The 13977-nt window shown below is 35.3% G+C and overlaps 1 protein-coding gene across 7 annotated transcripts in view; it reads right to left on the bottom strand.

The window, feature by feature from the left end:
- LOC128234614 (histone-lysine N-methyltransferase 2D-like) overlaps positions 1–13977 on the bottom strand; it is a 258013-nt gene that overhangs the window by 69842 nt on the left and 174194 nt on the right. For all 7 annotated transcript variants that reach the window (XM_052948961.1, XM_052948963.1, XM_052948960.1 and 4 more), the window contains one exon: positions 5093–5212. In XM_052948961.1, the coding sequence (XP_052804921.1) occupies positions 5093–5212 (120 nt within the window). The remainder of the gene's footprint in view (positions 1–5092; positions 5213–13977) is intronic.

Raw genomic sequence — 13977 nt, forward strand, 5'->3', positions numbered from 1 at the left:
AAGTTATTGATAGGACAAGAGCAATTTTAGGTAATTTCTATAATTAAAGCGTAATAAGTCTTGGGTAACTACAGCAATTTTGCTAATTATCAAACACATTCAATATATTCTGACCAAATTTGGTCATGATTGAACAAAAGGTTCAAAAGTAATTGATCCAACTACATACTGGATGGTGCCTGTCTGCCCTTCCATACACCAAAGGTGTAACTTTAATATGTCAAGTTTTTTTAAACAGGTGTGTAAAAACATGACAAGTATGTATTTGTTTAAAAAGATTCAAAGGGCAATAACTCTTACAATATTTAGCTTGGATTTATATAACTTGTCACAAAAAATCACAATTTATTGTGAATAAGTTCATGAAGTTTGAAGTTGGTACTTTCAATGATTTTAAAACAATAAAATAACAATAAACAAGAGCTGTCACAGAGACAGCGCGCTAGACTATTCCGCAACTTTTTAGAGTAAGGATTGAAAAGTTTTGGTGAAAACATGCATGGATTAATATAAAATTAGATTAAAATGATGCCTGCAAAGATTTGTGTAAAATTCAAAAACATTCAGCCATTAATGAAATACAGACTCGATGGAAATAGCATGCAATACATTGAAGGATTTTAGGTTGTATACAATAATATTCTAAGTCCAATAATAAAGGGCAATTATCTGCAAAATACAGTTACATAACTTGGCTGTTCAAGTAGGTTGGGTGGTTGAGTACCAGTGTATAAAGTCTCAATACAATACATCAAGTAGTTGCTGAGATATTAACCTATGTGTGCTAACATGCAAAACCTTAACCAGAATTTCTAGGTCGCATAATAAAGGGGCAAACATTATAATATAATATGCAAGATAGAGTTATCTTACTTGATTATTTAAGAAGGTTGAATGGTTGGGAGCCTGTGTATAAAGTTTCAATGCAATACATAATGTATTGACTAAAAAGTGGTTACATGCAAAAGCTTAACCAGAATTTCTATGTCGAATAAAAAAGGGCCATGATTTGAATTTAATGCAAACTAGAGTTATCTTACTTGGTTATTTAAGTAGATTGGATGGTTGAGTACCATTGTATAAAGTCTCAATGCAAAACATCAAGTAGTTGATAAGATATTAACCTATGTGTGCTTACATGCAAAACCTAAACCAGAATTTCAAAATCAAATAATTTAGGCCAATAATTTGCATTACATTCAAAAAAGTGTTATCTAACTTCATTAATTTAGTAGGTTAGATAGTTGGGAATATATATCTAAAGTTTCAATGCAATACATGATGTATTTGCTGAGATATTGACTTAAATGTGGTTAAATGTAAAAACCTTAACCAGAACTTCTAAGTTGAATAATAAAGGGCAATTATTTTGCATTAAATGCAAACTAGAGTTATTTAGCTTGGTCATTAAAGTAGGTTGTATGGTAGGGTACAGTGTATAAAGTCTCAATGCAATACATCAAATAATTGCTGAGATATTACCCTATGTGTGCTTACATGCAAAACCTTAACCAGAATTTCTAAGTCGAATAATAAAAGACAATTATTTGCATTAAATGCAAACTAGAGTTATCTAACTTGCTTAATTAAGTAGGTTGGATGGTTGAGTACCATTGTATAAAGTCTCAATGCAAAACATCAAGTAGTTACTGAGATATTAACCTATGTGTGCTTGCACGCCAAACCTTAACCAGAATTTCTTAAGTCAAATAATAAAGGCTCATTTTTTGCATTTTATTCAAAAATTTATTATCTTACTTCATTAATTTAGTAGGTTAGATAGTTGGGAATACATATCCAAAGTTTCAATGCAATAAATGATGTATTTACTGAGATAATGACTTAAAGGTGCTTACATGCAAAACCTTAACCAAGTTGTGACGCCGACGCCGACGCCAGGGTGAGAAGTATAGCTCTCCATATTCTTCGAATAGACGAGCTAAAAATAACAGGTGACCCATATTCGAACTTGAGCTAGAAATCATTGAAACAACCTTTCTGCCAAATTTCAAGGATATTTGGGCTGAAAATGTTTCCTCTCACTGATATACCGTTTTACAACTTTTTTATTGTTTGTCTTGGAAAGAGCAATTTATTGCGTACCTATCTGCAAACCAATGATAAAAGATGGCCGACAAAAGATTAGATCACAGATTTTCATATTTCCGTTCGAAAATTAATGTTTTATGGCTTAAACAGTTTAAGAAAAATGCATAAAACATCAATTTTTGAACTTGAAAAGAAAAATCTGCGATCTATTTGTTGTCAGCAGTCTTATATAACTGGTTTCTTTGCTATTTGCAAACATTGGCTGGTTCCAAGACAAACAATAAAAAGGTTGTCAAAACGTTCAATCTGTGCGAGTGCAGCTTTAACAAGGTTTTTCCATATTTGGGCTCTGTGACCTAGTTTTTGACCCCAGATGACCCATATTCAAACTTGCGCTAGAAATCAACGAAACAACATTTCTGACATCTTTGCAGGATATTTGGGCTGAAAATGTTATCTTTAACGTGTTAACAAGGTTTTTCCATATTTGGGCTCTGTGACCTAGTTTTGACCCCAGATGACCCATATTCGAACTTGAGCTAGAAATCAATGAAACAACCTTTCTGACAAAATTCAAGGATATTTGGGCTGAAAATGTTAATTTTAGTGTGTGAACATGGTTTTTCCATATTTGGGCTCTGTGACCTAGTTTTTGACCCCAGATGACCCATATTCGAACTTGAGCTAGAAATCATCGAAACAACCTTTCTGACAAATTTCCAGGATATTTGGACTGAAAAAGTAGCCTCTAGAGTATTAACAAGATTTTTCTATTTTTGGGTAATGTGACCTAGTTTTTCAAAATTTGACCACTAGAGTGTTAACAAACTAAGTGTGGATGGACGACTGACAACAGACCAATGGACAATGGACAACGGACATTCATCGATCCTAATAGCTCACCCTCAGCCTATGGCTAAGGTGAGCTAAAAATCAAAGAATTTGCATAAACTATATATATATATATATATATATATATACACATATATATATTAGGGATGGCAACGAGTAGTAAAATTAATACTCGAGTACTCGGACGATCGTTCGATCGAGTACTCGGGTACATGTATCGTTAATGGCATATATTGTGCGTTGGTCGTATTATTGGTCATTTTCACCTTTAAAGTAAACTTTCATTACGTATTTTAACAAAAAATGATATAAAAAGAAAACAAATGTTGGTTCAGGCTTTTAATTTGTTTATTTCTTTCATTTTATACAAGAATGCAACAACAATCAGAATTACAATGAACAAAAATTAATAGCATACATAAAAAAGTGAACGAAATTCAATACGAAGTTCAGTTTTTTAGTAGTTTACTTTATAAATTATTTTTTTTAAATGATAGTTTTTCGTACAGTGTAATTGTTGTTTACCTCATTAATATTAATAATTCTTGATTTAAAACAATAACCAATCAATTGTGATAATCATTGCAAAAATAGTTAAAATACGCCTATTAAGAAATCAATTCTCGTAACGGTCGATACATTTTCGCTCGTTAGCCTCCATTGTTTGCTGAAAGGTCTCTAATTGGTATACAATAGAATTGTGTAGGTGAAAGTACCGCTATCAAAACTTCGCTAATTTACATCAGTGCTGATTTGAAATAGGGGTCCTTTGTTGACAGTTTGCAACTATCACAACAACTGTCAACTAATTGATTGAGGTCAATTGTATATATATAATTGTATACACAGCGGGAATTAGAGGGACCGTAAATTGTCATATTGGCAACTAACCAGATCTGATATTTTGTCTGTAAGTCGTGTATTTGGTGATTTTTAAAGATTTTTTTTCTGAGTACTCGAGTAGTGATTTGGTACTCGAGTACTCGGATGTTCGATCGAGTATTCGGGTACTCGTTGCCATCCCTAATATATATATACCTTTTACCTTTACCATCGTTGAAGTGTTCAAAATGGCTGATCATGTGGGGATATTGTGGGTTACAGGTACCATTACCATAAGTGAAGTGTTCGAGGTTGCTGGTTGAGTGGGGCTGTGTGAGTTACCTTTACCATGGTTTGTGTGTTAGAGGTGGCTGGTTGTGTTGAGGCAGTGTGAGTAGCATGTTCCGTTACCATTGATGAAGTGTTCAAAGTGGCTAGTTGTGTTAGAGCTGTCTGAGTCCTTTTAGTCATGGGTGAGGTGTTCAAGGTGGGTGGTTGTGTGGGGGCTGTCTGAGTCCCCTTAGCCATGGGTGAAGTGTTCAAGGTGGCTGGTTGTGTTGGGGCTGTGAGTTAACTTAGCCATGAGTGAAGTGTTCAAGGTGGGTGGCTGTGTGGGGTCTGTGTGAATCACCTTCGCCATGGTTGAAGTGATCAAGGTTGCTGGTTGTGTGGGGGCTGTGTGAGTCACTTTCACCATGGGTCAAGTGTTCAAGGTGTCTGGTTGTGTGGGGGCAATGTGAGTCACCTTCACCATGGCTGAAGTGGTCAAGGTGTCTGGTTGTGTGGGGGCTATGTGAGTCACCGTCACCATGGGTGAAGTGATCAAGGCAGCTGGTTGTGTGGGGGCTGTATGACTCAAATTAGCCATCGGAGGTGAGTTAGAGGTGGGTTAGTGTGTGGGGGCAGCATGAGTCACCTTAGCCATGGGAGGTGAGTAAGAGGTAGGAAGGTGTGTGGGAGCAGCGTGAGTCACCTTCTCCATAGGAGGTGAGTTAGAGGTGGCTAGTTGTGTGGGGGGCTGTGTGAGTTACCTTAGCCATGGGAGGTGAGTTGGAGGTGGGTAAGTGTGTGGGGGCAGTGTGAGTTACATAGCCATGGAAGATGAGAGGTGGGTAAGTGTGTGGGGGCTGGGTAAGTCACCTTAGCCATGGGAGGTAAGTTAGAGATTGGTAAGTGTGTGGGGGGCTGTGCGAGTTACCTTAGCCATGGGGGTGAGTTAGAGGTGGCTAATTGTGTGCGGGCTGTGTGAGTTACCTTAGCAATGGGGGGTGAGTTGGAGGTGGGTAGTTGTGATGGGGGCTGTGTGAGTTACCTTACCCATGGGAAGTGATGCAGAGGTGGTAAGTTGAGTTGGGGCAGTGTGAGTTACCTTAGCCATAGGTGGAGTGTTGGATGTGACTATCTGGGTTGGTGCTGCTGCCATCACGGCTATCTGGCTCCCTGTGACTGCACATTCACTGGCTTGATGAGTGGAACCAGCTATTGTTGCCTGGGAAATAAGCTGGTAATAACTACATTTATCACAAACTAACATACATAATTATTTAGATTTATTACTACAGTACAAAAACAATCTGTTATTGAGTATTTTGATCATGGATAAAGATACATTGGCTGGCAATCAGTAAGTCATCAAATTGGTCTTATGCAAAGGGAGCTGACTGCTTACTTGCCTTTGGTGGACAATTTTGAAAGTTATCTTTCTTTTTGGTATTGTTACAAGAGCTTTCCAGAAAGTGGCTCTATTTTTCAAGAGGATAATGCCCCAATGCATCAAGGTGGACAACCCAGTGGAAAAAAGAAAACAGTATTTCCTGTATGGCTTGGCCTTCTCAGAGCCCTGACAACAATATCATTGAAAATGTGTGATCTACAATAAAAAATAAAAATTGAATGGAAGGAACATATGATCAAATCAAAACAACAGCTCATTGATGAAATCAAGAAAATTTGTTATGATCTCCCAGTGCACTATATACAAAGCCTGAATGCCTCTGTTCCACAAAGAATTTGACAGTTGATAGTCAGTAGGAGCCAAATTATCAAATATTTACCAGTTATCAAAGTTTGGAAAAAAAATGTTCATACAGTTCATCTTAAAAGTTTAGTGTTACAAAACAGGTGCTTGTTTTGTCAGCCATTTTGATAACTCACTTATGGCTAGCTACTGCATAAAAAAACATATGGACAGGTGCTTTGTTTAGACACACCCCTCCCCCGCCATTATTTTTTTTTTAAATCTGAGGCTTATTTATAATGATGGGAGAACTGTTACTAGTGATAAGTTGATGGCTCTATGGGACGATATTTAACATAGGTATCATGATAGATATATGGTTTCTCTTAGGCACACATGTTGAATTGATGATACAATAGCGGGATAATGCATTTTAGTCTGGGAAACTTTGGTGAAATAGCGGTTAGTTGGTTCATTGAGTAGCATGTGTTTTTCTTTCATTTTGGGTTTGAAATGGCAGTTGTTAAAGATTTGTATTAACTCTACAAGAAAAGCCAAAATTGTAGAGTTTGGTGGAGATTGGACAAAATTTTGGCCTCTTGAACATGGTCATCTCGGCAAATATGGCGAAATACATGGGCAAGTTGCACCCGTAACTGAAATTATAGCACAATTTTATTTATTTTTAAATTTGGGGGGTATTAATTACTTAATATTGTGCTTTGAGCTTTATTTGATGCAAAAATTTAAACTGAACAAGCACAAGAAATACAGACATCGTAAAAGTTCAGAAAAAGTCTCAGTCATTCAGACTGGCAGCCTCCGATATTTTATCGGTCCGAATGAAAATTTGGCAGTCCAACAATTTTTGTTTGAAAACTTGCTTTTTTAAAGCCTTAGTTGCAAATTTTACATTTACAAGCAATAATGACGTACTAAGATATAAACAAGAGCGGTCACAGACAGCTATATCCCCCGCCTCATGGGGACATTTTTTTGTAACGAAAGCCAATCAATGATAAGGGTAGTTTCTCAGGAACATAAAAAATGCGTAAAATTAAGAAAGGGCAATAACTCTTTCAAACAAGAGGGCCATGATGGCCCTAAATCGCTCACCTGAGTAAAAGAGTTTAACCTTTGTTATCAATATAGCTTGTTTCTCAAAGAATATTGAACAATGATTTAAGTCTTGACATTTTGAGAACATTCATGCATATTATAAGAAACATGAAAATAAAAGAGACCAAACAAAATTATTTTGATACATTTGAGAGAAGTCTATGCAAGGGTGCTTCAGACCAAATTTGGTAAATATCCATCAAGAGGTTCACAAGAATAATCGCTTTTTACTTTATTTTTAGCTAAAAGGGGCCAAACAAAATTATGTGAACAAATTTAACCCTTTAGCACATAGACAAGTGGCCAGATTACACCTCCCAGTCAATAGCCATCTTACTGATAAGCAGTCCTTATCTGCATAGGTACTTTTCTGGATATTTGAAAATGAGAAAATGAATACAGCAGTATGACCTTAAAATCAATGTTACTCCAAATAATTGTGTCCAAATCTTTTTTATGTGAATTCATTTTTTATAGATAATTAAATTATCTAATAAATGGTGTCAATGATGAAATATTAAATTATTTTATTTCAGCTGTGAATGTATTTTCAAAATGGATTTGTAACATTTCTTTGAAATGTCATAATTGCATTAAATCAAAGGGTAATAAAATGCTGGGATCGATCTAATTTTTATTACCCCTATCATAAAAAAGACCCATCTGGATTAAAAAGCCGACAATTTATGTTCTTGTGTATTAATACACGAAATATGTCAGGAATATCCGGTGTCATCCAACTGAGAGATCCAGTCCAAGGTGTCTGTTTAACTTTATTACCCCCTCATAAAATTGTTTACAAAAAAAGAAAGCCGATAAATGATTTTCCGGTATGAATAAAAAGATCTAGATCAAACAAAACGCTTGCACATGACCTATTTTACAGCCAAAACTATGATGGACATTATATAAGCTTCACAGAAAATTTACCCATCATTTTCTCATTTACTAATTGTTTTTTTTGTTTGTAAACAAAATATTACCTTTAAGTAAATATAATCTCAATTGATTTTAATAGTAAACTGAACTGACGTAATATATTGAATGATTTACGCATCAATGAATTTGGGGGAAATTCCATACAGTACTTAGCTCGTGGTCTTATTACGTCACAATGGGATATCACACCTGCGATTGGGAGTATAAACACCTTCTCAATTTAGCAGACGATATTTTCAAGGGAAAATCAATACACAAAAGGTTAAACTTTAATTTTATAAACATCCGGGATATTGTTTACAAAAAGAAAGATGCAAAATTGAAATATTGAAATGACCCTATTGAAATATGCGGGCCATGCGTTTACATCCAGTAATGGATACGGTCGGCCAAATGCGTATACATCTGGTAATGAGCTATGTCGGCCTATCTCGTATACATGCGCTAAAGGGTTAAGAGAGGTCCATGCAAGGACACTTCAAACCAAATTTGCTGAAGATCTATCAAGGGGTTCATGCGAAGAAAATGTTAACTTTTTTTTACTAATTTTAGCTCTGGTGGCCCTTAACCCTTTCCCTGATACATATGCCATTCTACTCCTCTATCGATAGCCTGATAGATACGCTTTTCTACTCCTCTATCGATAGCCTCATACAAACGCTATTCTACGCTCTATCGATAACTTGATAGATACGCGATTCTACTCCTCTCATTTTCAATTGTCAACATAAACATCATCAACGATCAAAAACGCCTATTAAATGTTACTTATATTACTAATGATACAAAATAAAGTGAATTATGCAATAAAATAACCTTGTCATTATGTAAAGTTGTTGAATAAATTAATCCATTCGCGACATGAGTAAAATCCATACAACAGCACTAAAACATCGATGTTTTCTTCCATTGTTCCAAAATGTGCCATGCTTATTTACGGTCATTTATTAACATATCTGTTGCTTATTTTTTCACAACAAATGCATTTTTGTGTAATATAAACATCGATAATTATATAAATAATGAAAAAAGATGATGTTACTATTCAAGATTTTCGGAAAATCGCGACTGAAAGAGACAGAGGTCAAACATGCCTTAAAAGTTCACAGGGCATGCTTGAAGCGTGCTTGTCTCGTTTTTTTAATGGAAAATACCCATACACGTCACTAGCTATTTAAAAATACCAATAATTAATATCATATAAATATATCCTATTGATCACGCGCTTATGACGTCACATGTCATGGTTTAGAAATGTGTCAAAATGGCTGATTTACGATGTAGTAAACAAGAGTCTGGCTTGAATAAACACATGTCATTTGTCACTTCTGTTTCCAAAAATGGAATGTTAATCCGGTAATAAAAATGTCCCCTTCATCTGTTTATCAAAGTTAGTATTTTGTTGTGAATACACGGATAATAATAAAATTATATGTGATATGACCCAGTTTAACAGCTGTTAAAACACGTGTTCTCTTGATCTCGATAAATACACAAAAATGTTGTCGTAATTGTCCATGCATTTCAGACTTTGATTTATTGCCTTGTGTTGACAGATTTTAATTATAATATCATTACGGAATCACTAACTTTAATTTAAATAGCGATTCTGACTATTAAAAATTCGAGTTGTTCGGCTTGTTGAGGGCAACATCTAGTACGTTCCCAAAGTTTTTAAAACTGTGCCAGTAGCAGACCCAGCCTTTTATTTTGATATTTACAATTATTTTATTCAATTCATTTCAAAACAACGGACATGCAAATTCTATTTATGAGAACAATGAATCTGAAATAACATTTGTTGTTTGCCCAATTAAATTGTGTTTATTTTTTAACAATGCATAATTTCTGTGATTTGAATATTTGTTTATTGTCAAAACCTTTTTAGATTAAACTATGATCACTAGATTCGAAATTTAATACACTACAAATACTATATTCATTATTTGAATTTCTAACATTATTTTAATCAAAAGAAATACTACAAAATATTAAAGTTGTTATGCATAGGTGTCAATGGAAATATAGTATAATATGAAATCAATTGAAACATCTTAAACTTTTCACAGGAGTTGTGTTTCTCTATAAATATTCAACCAAATAATTTAGACAACAGAATAAAAATTATACCACTGGATTGGAAATTCATTTACCTACAAACTTTATATTGAACTATAATTGATTAAACCAAAAGAAATACTAGAAAAAATAAGTTAGAAATGCATAGGGGGCAATTTTTCAATATTCTCCAATAATCTCCTATGCAGTAGGGGCTTATTATCTATTGGCTACTGGTTATCAATGTACTGATAAGCCATGCAGTGGCAGGCCTAATATGGCTGATTTGACATGAGGGAAAGGGTTAAAAGGGGCCAAACAAAATTATTTGAAAAGACCTGACAGAGCCCCATGCTAGGATGCTTCAGACTTGAAGATCCATCAAGCAGTTAATAAGATCAAGTTGTTAAAAGGTTTTTCTATTTTTTGCTCTGGTGACCCCTAAAAGGGGCCAAACAAAACCATTTGAACAAAGTTGGGAGAGGACCATGTAAGGATGCTACATATCAACAGGGTTCGAATTTAACTTTGAGGAGCACTCGCAAAATTTTGCGAGTGCATTTTGAGGCAACTCGCAAAATGACAAATCAACTTGCAATTTTATTATTTGCTTTATTCCCTTATAATATTGTCTAATTAAAGTAGAAATTAACACCTAAGACATGTTATGAATATTAAAAAGTATCAATCTTGAGTGACTCGACTACTAGAACTTGTTGATGGCTTATTCTATTTGGGGGTATGGAAAGACTCGTCTGATGCTGGCAGCTTTTTGATAACAAAGCTGTCCAATAATTTGACATTGTTCACTTTGTATATTTACCCACGCCATCGGGTAATTTAATACCCATTCGACAAGCACGCTACAGATTTCATTAAGTCTATAAGTATTAAAAACAATAAAATAATAAATTTAAAATAAAAAAGCAACAGTAAATGTAGCGTGGATACTTTGGACCATGAAATATATCGATCAACGAAGTCTATTCATTTTGACAGTTGGGCGGAAATATATTCAAAGGATGATGGGGTTTACATATAGTGCGCAAAAGCGCTAAATTTAGCCAATGATTGAGCTAGGTGATTACGTCATTCGTATTTTACTTTGTATTATGCGTGCCTCGGAGCATCCCGGAAAGATTCGAGATAAAACTCGGCCTTTTCCGTATTTGTTCTATTTTTGAAAACCTACTAGAGCGTGACTCCGTACTGTCTTCTTTATACCGGTAGTGTAAACATGTCACTTATAGGCTGTTTACACCCGACTACATAGTGGAATTAAGTTCATGTTTATTCTACTTTCCTTTTAACATTTTGTGGTCTAGAAAAAGCCACTCGCAGAATTTTGCGAGCTTGAATAAAAGTCACTCGCAATTTCCAAATGTCGCTCGCATTTTGCGAGTATGCGAGTCTAAATTCGAACCCTGATCAAGTATGGAGTCATTCTGACCTTTACTTTCAGAGAAAAAGATGTTTAAGTGACAAGACAATGTAAAAACAAATGACCCCTGAGCAAGGCCAATTTGACCCCGGGACAATAATTTGAATACCTTTGGTGTAGGTCCACTAGGTAACACTATTTACCAAATATGAAAGCTCTAGGTCTTATATTTTGGAGAAGAGGATTTTTAAAGTTTTATTATATAAGACTATATAAAAACAAATAACTTTCAGGGCGGGGCCAATTTTGACCCTGGCAATAATTTGAACAACTTTGATAGAGGTCCACAAGATGATGTTGTATACCAAATATCTAAGCTCCTGGCCTTACGGTTCTGTAGAAGAATATTTTTAAAGATTTACTATATAACACTACGTAAAAACAAGGACCCCCTAGGCGGGGTCAATTTTGACCCTGTGGCAATAATTTGAACAAATCTGGTAGAGGTCCACTAGATGATGCTGTATACCAAATATCTAAGCCCTGGGCCTTACAGTTTCGGAGATGAAGATTTTTAAAGATTTACTATATAACACTATGTACTAAAACTAGTGATCCCTGGGGCGGGGCCATTTTTGACCCCAGGAGAATAATTTGAACAGATTTTGTAGAGGACCACTACATGATGACACAAACCAATTTTCAAGGTTTTAGGCCTTGTGGTTTTTGAGAATAAGATTTTTAAAGTTTTCCCTATATAAGTCTATGTAAAACAAGTGACCCCCGGGGCGGGGCCATTTTTGACCCCAGGGGGGTAGTTTTAACAATTTTGGTAGAGGACCACTAGATGATGCTATATACCAAATATTAAGGCTCTAGGCCTTATGGTTTTGGAGAAGAAGATTTTTAAAGTTTTTCCTTTCCATTGCCATGGCAACCAGAGTTCTGCATGGAATTCAATTCTTTGAATAATTTTCAAAGGGGACCACCCAAGGAACATTCCTGTGAAGTTTGGATGAAATTGGCTAAGCGGTTTATGAGGAGATGTTGTTTAAAGTAAAAGTTTACGGACGCCGGACAAACTGTGATCACAAAAGCTCACCTTGTCACTATGTGACAGGTGAGCTAAAAAGGTCAAATTGCAAAAGCCTGACAATATGCGCTGTTTCACTATATTGTCATAAATGTAAGGAGTTGCGAAGAAACCAATTTTAAATGTAAAATAAAGAAAGGGCAACAACTCTTTCAAAAATGATCAAATTGCAAAAGCCTGACAATATGCGCTGTGTCACTATATAGTCATAAATGTAAGGAGTTGCGAAGAAACCAATTTTAAATGTAAAATAAAGAAAGGGCAATAACTCTTTCAAAAATGGTCAAATCAGGAAAGCCTGACAATATGCGCTGCTTCACTTTATGATCATCAATCTGTGATAGTTTGGTAGAAATCGCATGAAAAACGTAAGAGGAGTTGCGAAGAAACCAATTTTAAATGTAAAATAAACAAAGGGCTATAACTCTTTCAAAAATGGTCGAATCCTAAAAGCCCGACAATATGCGCTGCTTCACTTTATGATCATCAATCTGTGAAAATTTGGTAGAAATCGCATGAGAAATGTAAGAAGAGATGCAAAGAAATCAATGTGGGACGGACAGACGCACACACGCACACACACGGAATCGCGCCTACCATTACTATATCCCCTCACCTTTTCAAGGCGGGGGATAACAAGTTATGCTTGAACACAAATAACAGTTCACAGAGCTTTCTTTGAGAAAAATATTATTAAACCAGGTGAATTACTTCTGCTATCAACTAGACAGTTCACTCTCCTGTAAACAAAAAGGTAGCCATTTTTTTTTTACACTCGCACATAATCGTAATGAAAATTCTGATTGGTCAATTTGTTGCCAATTTGTATTTTTCAGACCATACTGGTACTGGTTTCCTAATCGAATAATAACATGTTCTAAAGGATAAGACTTTTGTTAGGAACATTTTGAACTATCATTTAAAACATTCCAATGCTCATGACAAAAGTTTACCATTTTAGTGTTTCAAAACATCGCGTGATATATACACAGTAGTAAACATTATTTGTTAATGTATTGCAAAGGGAGGCAAATGCTGCATGGTGTTTGACTTAGTGTGGTACACATTCCGACATCTACACTACCGGAAAACGACATCCGATTCGTAAACACATTATTCCCCCCCTGAGCGCCATGTTGTCAGGATTATTTGGACAATTGAATGAAATATGCATGGACCTCCAAGTCAAGTTTTCAGACAATGGGGATGTCGGTTGGACAGTTGGAAATGACCGGTATATTTCCATTTTGACCGACGAAACTTTTGTTTTGGTTGGTCACAATGTCCGATGAAAAATTACAGTCAGCACCGTTAAATAATCGGAAAATTTACTCTCAGTTTCTAAATAAATGTTATTTTTAACTATTATATCATGATTATTCAGCATGTTAATCTGTGTATCACTATTTGTAAATCCCATTTTACGCATGTTTCAGTAACAGCCGAAAAAACACGTTAGGTTCCGATTTCAGCTCGTACTCTAAAACTTTTTAATAGACGGAATTTTACAGAAATTTTCAGAAATTACAAAATTCCGTATTATTTTTTACGGCGAAGTGGTTCCCCGCAATCGTGTTAATTTAAATAATTATGATGATGAATATACCGAGCTGACACTCTTTCCGCTCTGTTTAATATTGCCAATAACAAGAACTCTACTTTCGTTTTTGCATAAATGTTGGGTCTGAGTTTGACTTGTAGTATAAT

This window comes from Mya arenaria, chromosome 5 (genome assembly GCF_026914265.1).
Source record: "Mya arenaria isolate MELC-2E11 chromosome 5, ASM2691426v1".
NCBI lineage: Eukaryota > Metazoa > Mollusca > Bivalvia > Myida > Myidae > Mya > Mya arenaria.